This window comes from Protopterus annectens, chromosome 6.part1 (assembly GCF_019279795.1).
Source record: "Protopterus annectens isolate FY-2018-M chromosome 6.part1, PAN1.0, whole genome shotgun sequence".
Taxonomy (NCBI): domain Eukaryota; kingdom Metazoa; phylum Chordata; order Ceratodontiformes; family Protopteridae; genus Protopterus; species Protopterus annectens.
Genome location: NC_056738.1, coordinates 156,434,255 through 156,453,243, shown reverse-complemented (window position 1 = coordinate 156,453,243; position 18,989 = coordinate 156,434,255). Strand labels below are relative to the sequence as shown.

At 36.9% G+C, this 18,989-nt stretch overlaps 1 protein-coding gene across 2 annotated transcripts in view; it reads right to left on the bottom strand.

Annotated features, from left to right (window-relative positions):
• STK39 (serine/threonine kinase 39) overlaps positions 1-18,989 on the bottom strand; it is a 2,138,083-nt gene that overhangs the window by 73,479 nt on the left and 2,045,615 nt on the right. For both annotated transcript variants that reach the window (XM_044075594.1, XM_044075595.1), the window contains one exon: positions 12,032-12,096. In XM_044075594.1, the coding sequence (XP_043931529.1) occupies positions 12,032-12,096 (65 nt within the window). The remainder of the gene's footprint in view (positions 1-12,031; positions 12,097-18,989) is intronic.

Below are 18,989 nucleotides of genomic sequence, written 5' to 3'. Positions count from 1 at the left end.
AAATCTCAAAAGTGGCAACCTTCTTCTCTCAGCATTTTCTCCTCTTGGTGGGTGCTTCACCAACAGCCAACAAGCCTGAAAAGATGCCAAACCCACGAGGCAACTAGGTTTTAAGAGAGGAAGATGAAGGAGTTTTGGAAATGACCCCTACTGGTCAATAAAACTACAGTTTCAAGTCAGTAACCACTCCCACGGGGGGCAGGGGAGCTGCTCAACGTTTTTCACTGGCACTGATCAACAGAGAGACTTTCCTTTAGCCCAAGCAAAAATGGCCTCACAGAAACTTACAAACAGTTCAGGAACAGCAAGCCTGTAACTGAACTTTTTTAAATCTCAGAAAAGTGGGAAAAAGCAAGATTTTTTGTTTTTGTTTTTGTTTTTTCAGAGATGGCAGAGGTTCACAAGTAATATCAAGTTATGACAGTGCAGTAAATGACCCCACACAAGAGTGCTAGGTCAAAGACAGAAAATATGCAAGTTTTGAGAAAAACGATTTTAAAATTAAGTGCAAACAGGAAATTCAGTAAACAGCTTTTGGTTGTGCTCTAAATACAGCTACTAATGCAAAAATCAAGTTTAACAAGCCAGAAAATGCTCAAACTAGGCAACTATGCAGAAAAACTTAGCAAATAAACAGAGAAAAAATACTTAAAATCTCAAAAGTGGCTCCCTTCTTCTCTCAGCGTTTTCTCCTCTTGGGGGTGCTTCACCAACAGCCAACAAGCCTGAAAAGCCTGATCTACTTCCGTATGTTGTGGACAAACAGAATATCTTACTGTCTGTATCTAACTGGCATCTACTGCTGTCCAAAGCCAGATTAATTCTGTCTGTATATCTTGTTAGTTCCAACATGCTACCTCACCGCACAGTCTTTCATCAAATCCTTTCTGCTTGTTCTGTTGTATTTGTATATTAGGGACTATCATCTCAAAGTGCAGTGATTCCAGTGCTCAGTTGGGCCTTTTGTTTGTGTGCCAATACCTATGCTTTGGGATAAATGCATATTACTTCCCTGCTATAATTTTCAGTTTGTTATACCCTCATAGTACAGGATTGTGAATGATCTATGACATGTTTAGTGCAGACTATGTGGCTCCATTTATGTCCCATTCATTTGCACTTTTTCATTTCACAAATCATTGTGCTATCTCCCCTCAAATACTATGCCATTCTCACTACATGACGTTATTGATTATTCCAACACTGGCCACAATCATTAATAGGTATTTTTGTATAAAGTGATTCATCTGTGTTACATTTAAGAACCACTTTATAATGAAACAAAGCAGACATTAGTCAGCTCTGAAGTCAAAGTACTCTTCTCATGATCCCTCATTACCAAACAGTTGAATGTCTGTTTCTGCAGGTCAAAGCATAACTTCCATGTCAGCAAAAGCTGCCATGCAATGCTGGAATGCTAGTTTGGAATCTAGCCAAATTTCTTGTGAACATGATGGCCAGAGATCCCAAACTGTCAAAGTTGAGCATATCCTTTCTTCTTCTCCTGAGAAGCCATCCACCAGAATCGTTTATAGTAGTAAGTGGAACTGGGCAGCACAGTGGTGCAGTGGTTAGTGTTGTCTCCTCACAGCAAGAAGTTCTCTAGTTCGATTCGTGGTTGGGGTGTCTTCTGTGCAGAGTCTGCATTTCCTCCCTGCATTCGGGTGGGTTTCCTCTGGGTGATCTTGTTTCCTCCCACATTCCAAAGACATGCATCTCGAGTGTTTCTTCCCGAGCCTCCGCTGAAAACTGGCTCTGTCCCAGTTGGACTTTCCCGGTATATAAAACCTGAGTGCTGCAGCAATCAGTGCATAGTATAAACTGTAGCAAGTAGTCTGTTACATTTTAAGAGAAACAAAATATATATATATATATATATATATATATATTTTTTTTTTTTTTTTTTTTTTTTTACCTAAAACCTGAGTGCCACAGTTCTCTGTGTGTTTGCTACACTTAAAATAATTTCTTTTTTTACCAAAATGAGAAGGCAGGACTGTTGGCAGCAGGGTGCAGAAACAGGACCTGATTGGCTGGGGCAGGAAGAGAGGGGGGGGGTCATGTTGTGTATCTTTCCACCTGGTTGGTGTGCCACTAGAAGGTGCAGACTTTTTTTTCTTGCTCTTAAAGAGCTGAGGGAGTGGGGCATTAGCTTGTAGTACTGGCACAAGAAAGTTTGTAGTACTGGCACAGGGCACTGGTTCAATCAACTATACTCTTCAGTCTAAGCACAAGCCTGCTCATCTATTCAGTTTTTAAACATAGGGTTAAGGAGGAGGAATGCTATGGATCAAGGCTGTTCAATGGGTGTCCCACAAATGCCTTTTCTGTGGCCTGCCAAAGCATTGGTAGAAAAAAAAATAAACATATAGTTTATTTCTGTTAACTGGTCATGTTACTTTACAAAGTTTAGGACCAGTTAACTGCAATTTGCATTTTACATCTGCATGTATGTAGAACTGCTATATAGTGCAGACTCAAAACAGGTCCCACTCATTCCATTAGTGGTTGCAAGTGGCAGTGGATATCGTTGGTGGTTTTCTTGGTAATTTTGTTTTGTGCATTTCCAGAGTTTACAGTGGTTGAGGTAAGTTTTCCATATGTATTTGGGCATTGTTTGCTTGTTTGAATGAGGTAGGAAAGGAGAACAATTGTGTCTTTGTGTGTGAAGGTTTGTATGCCTGAAATGCTGGTGTGTCAGATGTTTCTGTTTGAAGTGGAAAGGTGGAGTGATTGCATGTGTGAGTGCTGGTATGGCTGCAATGATGGTATGTGAGATGTTTGTTCCAGTGTGAAATGACAAAGTGGAGAGATTGCGTGCATGAGTGTTTGTATGGCAACAGTGATGGTGTGTGCGAAATGTTTGTGCCTGTGTAAAGTGAAAAACTGGAGTGACTGCATGCATGAGTGTTTGTATGGCTGCAATGCTGGTGTGCGAGATGTTTGCACCTGTGTGAACTGAAAAAGTGGAGTGACTGTGTATGTCATTGTTTGTATGACTGCAATGCCAGCATGTGAGAAGTCTGTGTGAAATGAAAAAGTGGAGCGACTGCATGCATGAATGTTTGCATGACTGCAATGCTGGTATTTGAGATGTTTGTGCCTGTGTGAAATGAAAAACGTGAAGCAATTGCGTGAATGAGTATTTGTATGTGTGTAATGGTGGTGTGTGTGTTTGGTTTGCAAGATTGATGTAAGCCAGAGTGAAAATGGGTTGACTGTGTGTGTGTTTACTTGTGTTACTGTGTGAGTGGGTATAGTCTGATGTGTGGATGTTGAGCAAATTGTGTGTGGGGGGATTATGTCTCAGATGTCCCTCATTTTCAGGGACATCCCTAATTTTTAACTCAAATTTTAGCTCTGTCCCTCTTAATCCCTCCTAAAATTAGTGTCTTTTGGAGAATATGTGGTGAATTACAATTTATAGATAATGGCAATAATTATAGATTTCTTTGACTTCTCAAGTTAGTAGAACTAATATTTTAAAAGAGTCCCTGATTATTTTTGGATTTATCTATGATTCTGTTGAGATTTGTCCCTGACTGGATGAGAGCTATGGTGTGTGTGTGTGTGTGTTGCATGTGCCCTGGGGGGGGGCTTTTTCTTGCCTCTCAAGTGCCCAGATTTTTGGAGAATGCCCAAAATTTGGTCTCATATTTTATGGCTTTTCTGCATAAAATGTGTGTGTTTTGTGGCAAATTTCTGCATTACTGAAGCTTAATCCATGGTAGCACTGCAGTGGTGTGTAAATTGTTCTGGCAGAGTGACACAAAATACAGTAGCGCTGTAGGTGCAGCTCTTAAGTAGCACTGTAATCCAGTAGTACTATTTAAGTACCATTTAAGACTCATGCCTACAGTGCTGCTGTACTTTGTATACTTGCTTCGAGAAAGATGTGCCCACCATTGGAGTGCTATCCATACCTCTCAAGTGTACCTCATTTTGAATCTTCAAATGTCCATGTTCCAGACAGTTCCACGGTGAAAGATGATTTTGTTTTAAGAAATATACGGTAAATAATAGTGAAAATAGTTATAACATTTTTAACACTGATATGTGCACTAGTAACATAGCATTTATGCTGCTGTAGCAAGGATACCATTTGTAAATGTCTCAAGTTGTAATCTTGTTTTCAGTCTGGCAAGAGTACAGGCTTGATTCTGAATCCAGCAATGTTTTTTTTTCATTCCATGACCGAGATGCATCACTGGCTGTGGAGTATGTAACAAGCAGATATATCTTCAGTATGGCAATGTGGTCTCCCGAGCCTTTCCCCGGTATGGTAAGTTGAACACATATTTCAAATAGGTTATAAATTCCAGAAACAGGACATAAGAAGCTAGATTCACAGGCATGATCTGCCATATATACTAAATACACCATTAGATGACACCTCATCCATCCCCTGTAGTCCTGAGCACAAGATTCATGAAAATAATCTTACCCCTGACATTGTTGGAGCTATGGGCATCTGTGGGAAATTTACAGTGCACTGATCATATTCATAATGTAGTATACTTCTGCAGTGCACACTGGGTACTGTCACAAAGTGCATCCCAGCAAACATTACAAGATGCATATCACATCAGCAGTAGTGTGTCTTGCAAGAGAACAGTGCACTGTCCAATAGACAATTATCAGTATATTTATTACGCAGGAATTCAGGATATCTGTGTGCCCAGATATTGCATGATAATGTGATTGTCAGGGGGTTGAGGTCAGTCAGCACTGCAGGCCATACATAAACCAGCATAAACAGACAAACACCAGATAGACACAAATTCAAACTTTCTGTGTATGTCTGTGCACATAGTGTATATATGTATATATATATATGTGTGTGTGTATGTGTGTGTGCGCGCATGCATCTTTATCTGTTTATATTTCTACAAGTGTTAAATCTTATTTATGAGGTGTGACCTCTGGCTACACAGGTATTTTTTTTAAACAACTGTTTGTAATATGTTTATATGTTTGAGAGGGCCTGCATGTATCTGTGGAGGTATCCTGGAAGTATGTTCCTCTAGTGGCATTCTGTTAGGTCCAATACCTTCCATCATCTGCAGGCTTCCATAGGCATGTTGGTTGGACAGTACAGTTTTTTTTTCTGTTGCTGGTCAACAGCTATCATTGCACTGTAATGCAGCATGCTATTATTCACTATATCTTATCAATACCAATAGTGTACAATTAAAAAAATGTTTTTCTGTTTTAATCAAATCTGTGAGTATACTGTTGTGTGCATTTTCTGGGCTGACCCCAATATAGGTCCTTGTAGATCAGTGTTCTACCCCAATTAACACATTTATATAAATACATACATAGATAATTTGCTGTCTGTTTTATACTTCACTGAACTTTACATCATACCATAGCCCATATGCAAACATCAGCCCTTAGCGTATTTTGTGCATGCAGTTCTTATTTCTGGTGAGCAGCTACTTAGAACTACTGCAAAACATCTAAGCCTATGGCTATGAATCAAATCTGGGAGGATTTAGTTCCCTTCTGTCAAACATGCAGTGTGTTAGGCAAACCATGTCTAAGAATCCCGCCAAAGATATGTTTGACATTTTCAGTACAGAAGTTGTTTAAACGAGATACAACTTGACTGCAATTGAAGATCACACTGTCACATTTTCACTGCAGGATTCTGATACCTTCACTTCTTCAAAAAAATGCAACAGATGTGAACATACTCAAAGTAAGCAGGTGAACTCATCTGATTTTACTTCATTTGGTTTATGAAAAAAAAAACAATCTACATCATAATGAATCCTATATTACACCCTAATTCATAACATGTCCTTGGGAAATGCACCCTTTGTAGCATTTTGAAATGATTGCAGTAATGAATGCAACTTTAATTTTATCCATTTACAGGAGCTGTAGTGCAGTTCTAACTGATTGCTCAAAGCTGCAAGACTAATCCACACTAATAAGATGCTGATGATAAAATATGTAGGTAATAGTCATTTCTGTGCAAACTCACAGCTTGAAATGTGCAGAGAAAACAGTATTCTTTCTAAATGAATCTGTTAAATGATTATGACTTTTGCTCTGGAAATGTTTTGTCTATGAACATCTATAAAATAAACAGCAAAGGAATGTCATTTCTTGCAGAAAGATAATTTGCTTCCTAAATCCAAAGTAAAGTCCCGCTGCTTCTGCGAGCAGAAGAAAAGTAACAAGAGCATTTTTTTCCTGTATACTCATGCACTGTAACAAACAGATCAGCTTAGCAGAAAAGTACATTACAAAGTGAAGCAGTAACCTAGGAGGAGTCAAAGGTGAGAAAGTCACGCCAAGTCACACATTTAAATGATTTCAGACCATTACTGCTGTATGCATTCACCACATTGGTTATATAAAATCAGCTGCATACATGACTTAATTTTATATGCTCCTACTCTGTGTTACATCTCATTTGTGCAGCAAATGAAATATTATATATCATAGCAGTGCATGACAAGCTAACCACTTACAATATCCTCCCACTTTGGCTTTGGACAACACACTGCAAGGTACAATGAAATTGCTTTGCTGAAGGTCACTGAACTGTGAAATTCACAAAGTCTGCTTTAGTCATGTAAAGAAAGTGTACAGCCTCATGCTGTCTTCCACCAGCTTGGCAAACAGTGGGTAGGCATGTCTAATGAGTAGTCTGGGTAATGTTCTTTATGGGCACATCTCATTAGTTATAATGCCTTCTACTATACCCTATGACTGCACAAAAAAAAAAAACACTTTTCAAATTCTGCATGTGCAGTTCTGAAAATAAAATTTCCTGTCTGTCTTGGCTAATCACACTTTATTTAAACATGGTTTGTAGTTTACTGCCTGGAGTGGACTTGCAGATTTGTAAAACTTGAACTGTTACCTATTCTGTTTGCTTTACGATTTTGCCATTCAGATGATAAATATGACTCCTGTTCTCTTTTCCTCTTTTAGAATAACAAGAAGCTTCACAGTGCAATAAATATCTCCCTGTCTACCCTGTAATAGACTTGGAGGAAATCATTTTCCTACTGCACTCTGGTAGGGATAGCCTTAAAGTGATGTGTGATCTTGGCTACAGAAACTCTTTGCCTATCCTCCATTAGCAAAAAAGTTCTTTGCATGCTTTTCTTTAGCAAATATGGAATTTTTTGCAGGCATTTTCTGATTTCATCATGAAAAATATTATGAAATCTTGCAGGGTGATTAATGTTTGGATATCAGAAACGTAACAATTTGGTCAGGACTTCCTCTTGCTTTTATGCTGTAGGTTTATTAAAATTATTTTTTTCTTCCCCATACAAATAAGGAAATACATTTTGAAGGAGACTTTGTGTTTGCCAGATAATGTGATATCTCCAGTATACAAGTGTAAAAATTAGTTTTCTTGATAATTACTGCGAAAAATTCACGATTTGCATTTCCATTATAGACCTTTTACTACAATGACAGATTATTACAGTCCTTTGTGAAGACTAAGGCCAGATGGAATACTGTTGTTGATGAATCTATAAGGTTGCTATGGGACTAGTGACAAATGCTTAGACAAGACTGCCCTGAAACATATCTTCCAACATCCTACCATTCTTTTGTAGAAGATTGTAAAACAGACAGAAGGTATTTGGCTTTAGTTCATTCAATGATTCACGACTAGCTTAGTAGAAGACCTGTCAGGTGGCAGTCGATGAGGAAAAAAAGTTTTATAGCTACTGCCATGATCATTATATTGAACTGATCAGATCATGTCTTTAAGATGGTAAAGTCTGTGCTGTCCAGTCTGAAATGTGCACTGACATAAAAAGTCACGACGATTCAACAAGGAAGATTTAATGATTATGGAGGAAGTCCTTTTGCCCAGTGATGGTAGTTTTTTTGATATTTTATACAATGGGTGTGTTGCACTGATTACCTGTTTCATTGGAACTGGAGAACACAATTCATCAAGACTGGGTAACAGTTGGTTAAGGAGGTTTGATCTTTCCCCGATTGTTGTGAGATCTTTGAGTTAGGATATTTACAGAATGGCAAGTTATGGGGAGTGCAAGGGGCTTGCTGATTTTTTTGGGGATATACTGTGCTACTTTGTAATATCATGTAACAGTGGGATAAGGAGGTTTTGTCTTTTCACCACTGTAGTGATTCCAGAATTTGTATACATAGAGATGTGCAGATGGTTTGATCTCCTGCAAAATAAATGGTTTTATATGTATTTTTTTTCATGTTGGATAGATTGGTGGTTGACTGACTATACATGGCATATTGAATCACAATGACAGGTACACTAATGATCCAATGTAGACTCATTATGGAAAATCTAAGCCCCTCTATCCAAATGAAGACCACCACCAACCCATGTAAGGCTTAAAAACAATTAAACATTTTCCTGTTTTGTCACTCGTATAAAATATCTGAGAATGTGTGTGCTATAAGTTATGCAAAACTGATTCTTGATGAACAGTCCTTTGTCTGATCTACCTCATCAGTGACTGTACCAATGGAATACAATGTGTCTTCTTATTTTTGTATGGCAATCATTTCAGAAGAATTGGCTCCTTTGCCCAGTGAAAAGCTGATTAATTACTCCATCAGCTGAAGTATTTTGTATGCTTTGCAATCTCTAGCATTGTCTTTTAAGAAACTTTAAAGAAACATAATTATGTTAATGCTATAATAAATCTGTCAAAGTCTGTAATGAGTCATGAAATTAAATGCAGTCACATCTGACTGATTTATTATCTGTTTACACCAATTGCACTCTGGTAATTTAAGAGAAAAAAATGTACAGCAGCAATAAAAAAATGATGTTATACAGACTAGACCCAAAGTAAATGGCATAATTAACAAACTTGAGAGCAATCCAATATGCTACACAACGTTGCAGTCAGGCAGGCTAGTAATGTACAAGTACTCACAAAGTACACTGCTCACTGGGAGCACACTGATAACTGGAAATTGCTGCAGTATGCATAGGTTTCCAGACCAAATGAAGGACAAATAGTAAGAAAGGTGTGAGAAATGTTAAGTAATATGGTAAGAAGACTAACATTTGCATTGAATTGGCTTGGCTAGATATGATTTGAACTGGGTGTCTAAAGTCAGGGTAGTTAGTGTGGTCTTTGATGTAGTTGGGCAATGACTGACAAAGATTGCTTGCTAGTAAGGAACAACTCTGATTAGTACACTGTGTTCTAGTTCTGGGGAGGGTACAGAATAGGACCATATTATGACAAGTTTGAAGGTTATATGTAGCAGAACACAAGATGAGGGGTTTAGTTTGGCTGCAAGGGGAAGTAGGTGCCATGATGTAATAGCTTGAAGAGAAAGAGCCTACAAGGTGGTTGGGCCTTTGTTTAGTTGGGAACAACTTTGTTTTTTGACTGTCTTACAATGCTGTCCAATTCTTGGGGAATTACAGATAAAGCAACATTATTTCATTAGAGACAGATTGGAGGATGATAATGTTTTTACTAGAAATTGACACAATTCAAAGCAATCCATAGTATAACCAAGCAAAGAGGATTCCTTTGTCTATTGAGACGCTTGTAGGCTTGGGAAAGGTAGGAGGAGATCCTGTGAGACCAGAAGAATAACTGGTTAATTGTAGATCTGAGTTTCTCTATATGAAGTTGAAAGTCTCTCATCTGGTCAAGCTAAATACCTAAAAATTCAAAGTATGTGTTGGTCCTGATTTAGTTATTGTGAAGTTCAAGAACGTTTACTGGTGAGGGAATGTTTGCTAGTTTCTTATGTATACAAAAAAGGATGGATTTTGTTTTATTGGCATTGAGGAGAATATTTCTGAAGGTTAAACAAGATGAGGGGTTTAGTAGGTCATGATGAAATGTGTTCTCTTGCTCAGAGTGACAATGGCTTGTCCTTTATATCACTATATCATCAGCATGTATGCATAGTGGGAGATTGGGCAGGTCAAGTGGAAGTTTATTAATAAATGTCAAAAGAAATAGAGAGGCAAAAATGGAGTTTTATGGTACTCCGTCAGCAAGGAGAGAGCATCTGTGGAGACATACAAGTCAATCTTAACCCTAAAAGTCCTGATATTGAAGTAATATTGGAACCAGACTACTGTGGTGATCTTTACTCCAATATCAAATGTGATTAAGTAGGATGGCATCAGATCATAATAATGAATAAAGTCTATACAGATGGTGCCTGTTAGCTGATCATTGTCCATGAAAAGCATGATATCTATCCCGCTCAACTCAAGAATCACAGCACTCCATCCTGGCCAGAGGCCAGAAGCCATGCTGTTCTAATGATAGGACATGGTAATACTGTAAATAGATGGACTGCTGTTTTTAGTGCTATCTTTTCTACAATTTTCACTGAGGCTGACAGGATGGAAATAGGGAGAAAATGGGAGGTTTTAGTTTTAATTTTTTTTTTTTTTTTTGCTTTAGTTGAGGGTTAACTTAGGCACCTTTCCATAGGTTAAGTGTAGAGTTTGAGGTGAAACAGATGTTGTAGATATGGAGAAAGGTGACTGAATAATGTACTCTCTACAGTCCAAGATGAACCAGAGACAGATATCTGCTCATGTTGGTGCATCCAGGGAGGATTTCATCAAGTAATGGTGCAATTTTTTACCTTTGACTGAGATGAAGAAGAACGGACATCTGTAAGGAGGTGAGATGGCTGGTAAATGAGTGTTGAGGAGGAGGCTGGTGTATAGAGAAGATGGCTGAATTTCCTGAGAAAGTCAATGTCAGGAAGTGTACCTTGAGTATAGTGGATTGTGTACTATATGTAGGAATGTGAGATTTTTTTTTTTTTTTTGCCAGTGAGGAAATTGACTTTGTGCTGAAATTACTTGGGTAGAGTAGCAGTGAAACTTGCTTTGAATTACAGTATGTGTTTATGTCACCTAATAAATTGTTTGGTTATGTTCCTGACAAGGGTGTACCTGTTACTGGGTTAGACCTACCTTAACCACTCATATTATTCTCTCTATAGTCATACTCTTAATGCATCACCCAGTGCATCCTTTATCTAATTTCCTTTCCCACCTTCCTACTCATGTTCACATTTGTGATTATTTCTCCCTTTAAGTCCTCAGTACAGTAAAATAAAACAAACTTTAAGGTGCCTGGGGGATGGGGCAAGAGAAGAACAAAGTGGGAAGTAATCAGTGGAGTGGCGGTAGATTTAATCAATGTGTGCATGTGGACACTGGCTTGTTCAAACAGTTCACAGTCAGGTAGTTGATAAAAGAAGTAAAAAGACAATTAAAACAAAGATTTTTGTCAGCTTATAATGGCTATAAAAAGCTTTATTATGAGATAGAAGGGCAAGACATTTAAGGGGATGTTGCAGAAATGTTTACTTGACATATGCTACCATACAAGATGGGATTTTCCAAAAAGCTAAACTAGGTAAAAGTTGTAAGATGCAAACAATGCTGTGAAACAAATGGGGAATTATCAAGTGAGGGCAATTAAATGTTTACTGGCTAGGTTGGTTAGATTTTAGGATCAACATCTGAGGCCAGATTCCAAAACATATGCTCTCTGTGTAAGAGACTTACTCTGGTGTAAGGCTTATATATATATACATATATATATATATATATATATATATATATATATATATATATATATATATATATATAAAGCAGCCTTACACTTAAAGTAAGTCACTTTCACTAAGGGTAAGTCTTTCAAAACTGGGCCCCTGATGCCTCTTCTTTTAGGTCTGCATAAATTTGCATGGAAACATGATGATATTCTTAAAAATTCAACCATATCCTTGAATCTTATTGTCACTTTCCTGCCTGACCTGGCTGATTCTATTGTGCACTTGATATAATTATATGTAGTACAAGATGTAAACAGTGTTTTTTTTCTTCTCTATTACTTATGTATTATGTTACAATTTTTTTTTACTTTTATTGATTTTATATGCCAGTACAGACAACCATTTAGCAATTGAACAAATCTGGACAAAATGATGACCGCAAATGCGTGAATAACTACTTTTCAAGCAAGATAAACTAAAGCTGAATTTAAATGTTTCTTACCAATTTAAAGGTTAATGACTTAAATGTCTTTGGATCGTCGACTATTTTCTGCAAGTTAGCAGCCACTGCAAAACAAAAAAATATGGAATGTTATACTGCTCATCAAAGGAAAAAAGTCCAAAAAGAGCTAAGCAGAACAATTAAAAGACTTTATAGTGCTGCCTCACAAATGTAGAAAATAATAACTACTATGTACACCATGCCAAAGCATGTTTGACAATGATAAATATAATGATGATGATAATGATTTATGTTAACTTTTTTCTTCCTTTGCAAAGGATTGTTCCAATACTTATGTTTGCCTGTGTAATGAAGATGGGCATTTTCTCTGCTGCATATGTCTGCAAGATTCCACTGTATCCATTAAAAAATGATTCAACACAAGCACCACTCTCCATGAACTATCAGCCTACTTTTTTGTAATCTACTGTTAAGTGTTCCAGTCCTAAATATCTCCCATTACAAAGGTCTCTGATCTTACTACCATGTAACCCTTTGTGCCTGTTGAATATATCTAAATTTATAATGATACACCTTTCTCTCACTTTTTCTACAAGTTATAGAAAATGAGACTATTCAGTACTCAGTAACAAGATGTTTTGATTCCATGTTTCATGAACATTTTTGCCATTGTGTGAGCCATCTCTACTCTGTTTTGCTCCTTAGGAAACTATTGCCACACAAAGTAGGAAATAATATTCCAGGTAACAACTCATGACATACCTGTATAGTGTTCTTACCAATTATGGACATCTGTTTGTTATAATAGTCGAAATGCAAGTCCATATCTCATCTCATCTCTACTTTTCAAGCATCCTAAAGGTTAAGATTACACATTTGTATTTACATTAGATCCTCACCACCATTCACAATCTGGTTTATTTCGATTGTCTGCCTAGGTATTTATTAGAAAGTACTCATCATTCAGTTTTGTCTCTGATGAGGCATATTTACCTTTCCAGAGCACATACTTATATGAACGTACACACACATGCATACACACTCCCACACACCCAAACAAACACACTCACATAATGATTTCTCAGTGTGAAATGGGGGTACCAAGTTGGATAATCTAAGAAAGTGATAAGAACGTAGACCTTTTCTCAGAAACTTTTGCACAGCTAATGACAGATCAGATTTTTACCTTTACCATGCAAATACAAAACTGGAACAGCTAAGTAAAGATTAAAACAGCAGTTGATGTAATGCTCTCTGATAGAGGCAAGCATTGTCTTACAAATACCCACTATTTTGTCATCAAGGCAAGAAGTGGCCCTAAATAGAGAAAAGTATTAACAGTTAAGCCAACAGTAAGACACCAGGTAAAATGAGAAAATGGGGGTTGTTGATGATGGATGGTGAAGGTTGCCCAGCAGATATCTCATTTGTATATAAAGACATATTGAATAATTTCTGTGAAAGGCCTAATGAAATTCTATTTCATAGAACATGCATACAGATGGAGCAACTTCAGATTGGTGCATTATATCACATTTGTCTAATGAAAGAAGTTCTAAGTGTATATAAAGGTAGTAAAATATTTTGAAAATAAACAATTGCAATTAGTAGCTACCAAGACTGGGTTTGTTATAGTGCTATGGAGATTTCCAGATTGGAAAACTTCAATAATGCATAATGATGCATCTTCTAATGACTGAAAATTCTGATGAGTCATATAGCAAGAATTGCCATTATGCTGAGATGATCAATAGTCAACTCTGCAGCTTCTGTCTCCCAGTAGAAAGCATGCTAGACAAGATTATCAAGCAGGGACTTCTCACTTGAAGATCCATATCCAAACAGACTTTTCTTATAATCTGAGTTGGACTGTGGCCTCATGCACTCTCATTCAGAGAAAGTGAAATCACAGTAAAGTTTATGGGTGACTTCACCGTACGCATTTTCTGCATAACTTTTTTTGGTACTTACGTATTATCGAAACCACATTCTAAACAACTCACAGTCAATGTACTGTGGCAGCCCTTCAAGCTATCATTTTCTTTGGGAAAGAAAATCCACCTTTTTTAGGATGTAATGTTTAAAACACAAAGTATATGAATATTGAACACATGACGATGTTATAAAATGTTATGCTTGTCAGCATGCAAGTTGCACTGTATGATCTTTATTTTTCTGACTGAAACTCCTGCTGATATTCAACTGTGCTTTCAGTTTACTTTTTGGTCCACTTCTAATGTAACACAGTTTGATCACGGCAATGTTTTAATCAGTGTAACCCCTCATTTTCTTCATGGTTGTTTATAAAAGAATTAAAAAATACGTGTTAAAACAAGAAAGAAAGATGCTGGTCTCTTTACATACTGCATAGATTTCAACCTAATTAGGTGCATTATTTCCAAAAATTGGAACATTCTTTTGGAGGATCAGTCTTTGGCCAAAGTGATAGGATTTCATCCAACTTTCACATACAGGAGAGGGGTTAATTTAAAGAACCTCGTTGAAAAGACTACAGTTAAAACCAGAATGATTAGCACGGGCATGTCTAAATGTGGGATGTGCCCACAGTGTAAACATATTTTACCTGGCAATAAGGTTAACATCAATGGTAAAATTTATTCCATCAATGACAAGTACAATTGTGAAACCAAAGGTGTAGTGTACATTGCTTCGTGCAGGCGATGTCCCTCGTTTTACATTGGTAAAATGGAGAGGTCACTAAAGAAAAGAGTTTATGAACATTTATACGCCATAGGGAGAAGAGACATGACCAATGCACTTGCTAAGCATATCTGTGAATACCCTGAGCATTCCTTTTTGTTTTCAGTTGTACAGCAGGTCAAAACACACCTCAAGGGGGGCCCATGGCAATTATGGCTTGAAGAACAGGAGTTTTTTTGGCAAATTAGAACATCTGCCCATATACCCCCAGGGTTGAATGAGTATGCATCCATCAAATGCATTCTCAAACTAAAAGCATTGAAGAGATGAGGTTGTTATTACGTTGTTTTACTATCGGGATAACACCCCTATGGTTAATGTATGAATTGAGAGTTAGTGAGACATATGTAACAAATATTGGGTTTTCTATAGTGATACTGATATTATTATTAATTAGTTATTATTGTTACAATTTTTATTACTGGTTTATTTCTATTTTTATAGGGAATACATGCAGATGCATTTATGAAGTAGTTTATTTTCTTAATATAGAATGTATTGCTACTTAAATGCACAGAACTTTCTACATAATAATACATTTATATGGTTGTTGGAGTGTAGATATTAGCTGGATCTCATTTTGCTGTCTTGTTTTTATTAACTTTAATACAAATATTCTAATAATATAAACATTTTATTAATACAATTTTTATTTACAAGAAATTCATGTAGAGAATATGGTTTAGCTAGTTGTATTATCATATTTTAAAAAATCATGCATTTGGTTCAATGTATTAGCCCTTTAAAATATTGGGTTGTAGGCAATTAAGTGTTTAATTTAATTAATTACTTTATTTGTTTTGTATCTGTTTCTAGTTGTGTATAAAAAGCTGTGCTGTGAGTTAGGTATTGTACAAGTCTGAAGAAGGTGGAGGAATATCCTTAGCCGAAAGCGCTTACTTTTATCATTAAACAGTCCGTGCTGGAGCTGCTTTGTCCGATTCCGCTTATTTCAGTTATTTTAGTTTTTCGTGGTTTACAATTATATCACATTTGTCTAATGAAAGACGTTCTAAGTGTATATAAAGGTAGTAAAATATTTTGAAAATAAACAATTGCAATTAGTAGCTACCAAGACTGGGTTTGTTATAGTGTTATGGAGATTTCCAGATTGGAAAACTTCAATAATGCATAATGATGCATCTTTTCATGACTGAAAATTCTAATGAGTCATATAGCAAGAATTGCCATTATGCTGAGATGATCGATAGTCAACTCTGCAGCTTCTGTCTCCCAGTAGAAAGCATGTTGGATAAGATTATCAAGCAGGGACTTCTCACTTGAAGATCCATATCCAAACAGACTTTTCTTATAATCTGAGTTGGACTGTGGCCTCATGCACTCTCACTCAGAGAAAGTGAAATCACAGTAAAGTTTATGGTTGACTTCACCATACGCATTTTCTGCATAACTTTTTTGGTACTTACGTATTATCGCAACCACATTCTACACAACTCATAGTCAATGTACTGTGGCAGCCCTTCAAGCTATCATTTTCTTTGGGAAAGAAAATCTACCTTTTTTAGGATGTAATGTTTAAAACACAAAGTATATGAATATTGAACACATGACGATTTTATAAAATGTTATGCTTGTCAGCATGTAAGTTGCACTGTATGATCTTTATTTTTCCGACTGAAACTCCTGCTGATATTCAACTGTGCTTTCAGTTTACTTTTTGGTCCACTTCTAATGTAACACAGTTTGATCACGGCAATGTTTTAATCACTGTAACCCCTCATTTTCTTTATGGTTGTTTATAAAAGAATTAAAAAATACGTGTTAAAACAAGAAAGAAAGATGCTGATAGACCCCTAAATGGTAATGTCATCAGGAGGTAGAAGTTCGACGAGCTACATCAAGAATATTTTCTGTTACTGATGAACAACAGTATCTTTCTAACACTGTTACACATACCTCCAAACCTCTGAGTTAAATACATCTGCCCAAAAACAAAACATAATAGTGGGAGACAGGGTAGATAAATCAGGGACAGATTTTTAGACATTGCTGGTACAAACTTGGAAAGCTGCTACAATAACACAGTTTGTGTTAGCATGCATTTTCTTGAATGATAGGAAGTCTACATTCACAGTTATGTCATCACTTAGGCACTTCAATCCTCAGTGACTGCCAGAAAACCAAACATTTTATTAGGAACAACCTGAAAAAAAAATGAGGACTTCAGTCCTCAACGACTGCCAGAAAACAAAGCACTTTATTAGGAACAACCCAAAAATTATGAGGTAAACATCAGCACATTCTGCAAAAATATGGACATAAGAGGTGCCGGACAACTGAAACTTGTACGATTAATAATAACTTGATAAAAATAGACATATGTGCGTCACTTAGAACCAGCCCCCCCCCCAAATAAAATAAATAAATAAAGGACGAAGAAGCATGCAGTTTAAAATGATAGCTTGAACGGCTGCCAGAGGGAGTCGTTTAGAATGTGGTTGCGATAATACACAAGTACCCTTTTTTTAACTAGGGCACTTTAAATTGAATTTCTCTGCAAGTGTGAAGAAAATGCCAATAGGTTAGCATAAAATTCTTCACAAAATCTTAAAGGCAAGCACTAGCCAGTTTTACTTGAACAGCTACCCAACAAAGCAGCCCTATCCTAACCCAAACCAAGCAATGTTTGGACTTGAGATTAACATATCCTTTTTTGATTTTCCTCAAGGTAGGTTCTCCTCATGTTAGCACAGATGGCAGCGTATTTCCACATTTAAGAGCCATGATGAAACATAAAAACATTCTTTGAGTAAACACACTACAAACTACACCGAGCTGGATAAAGTTCTAGTAAAAACATAGACTGAGCTTCTATTTCAAACCTTCTGTATCCTAACAGATGCAATACAGTGAAATACTAAACAAGTTACATTTGTCTAAAACACACTTTCATCTAAGGATGTTGCTGGGCTGATTTGCTCCCTTTCTAGAAGTGCAGAGATCACATTGTTAATTATATCTCCTGGGGGGCAAGGCTTGCCCCCTACAAAAAAAATCCATATCAAAAAGTAGGTCGACTTTGCTTTGAAATGACTCACTTCTCAATGACTTCCATGTGATTAAACTGACATGAAACAAAAAATACCCTCAGTGGAGCAAGGACAGTAAATATCTGTAAATCCAAAGACAGGTAAAGAAAAGGAGAAGTGTTCTAAAGTAGTAAATATTACATGCTGAATTGCATTATGAAATACTAATCAAACTACACAACTCTAACAGCAGATAAGGTGTAGTCAAACATAGGACTTATCTCACTGATGTGTAGCATATAAAACTGTGTATTAGAAGTCTCACCATGTATTCCTTTCCTGTGTCATTTGTCATTTTAGAATGGTGTACATATGTAGAAGGAAACCAACCAGGATGTAAACTTAGTACACAGTGTGGATGTTCAGTTTTGGCAGTCTTCAAATTAGCTACCTTATAGAAATGTTTTGTGTTTTTGTTGTTACAATAGTGCAATTTACAAACCTGAGGACATCCAACCAAGTATTTGTTGTAGTCAAGTGTGACATCGTCTATGACAATCTTCTGAAATGGTCAGTCCCCTACCTATCCATCTCTGTAATGCATAAGGTACCGAGTAAAACACTGGTGACAGATGAGGTAGAAGTAAAATATGGCGGCCCACACTATATTACTACTGTAAAAGGGAACCAGTGATTATAGAACATTACCTGCCAGTTGCAGGCAACTGTACCAGTCTGTATTGCCATCCAGATGTGCTGCTGTAGATGCATAATAATGCTTTTCACAGAAACTGGAATAGCACATTACAGTGATTCAAAGAATAACGCTACTGTGTTATTTATAGAAAAAAATTGTATACTGTCTTTTGATGGTGTACACCCGTTCAGTCTTATGGTAAGAGACAGGATGATACTTCTGATGTGTATGCATGTCAGCTTACCTCCCCTGTAAGCTCCACGTCTTTTGTCCATACCACTCCTGTATATCTGTGTGTGTTTTATGTTTGTCTGTGCCTGTTACCTTCTTTCATTTCCACACAAACTTCTTGTTACCTTTCTCATTTACCCATCTTCTTATGAAATATAAAATGGGTACTTGCCCCAAAAATATGCCCTGCCTTCCTCCCAAAGCCTATCTTTCCTTAAGGTTACACTTGTGATTGTTCCTGTGCTTGCCATTTGCCCTCTTCTGATTTTACTCTCTCCCCTTTCTACCCCATTTATATAATGAACCAAGTTGTTGTGGCCTCTATGGTCTGCTGACAGTGCCTATATTACCACTATGA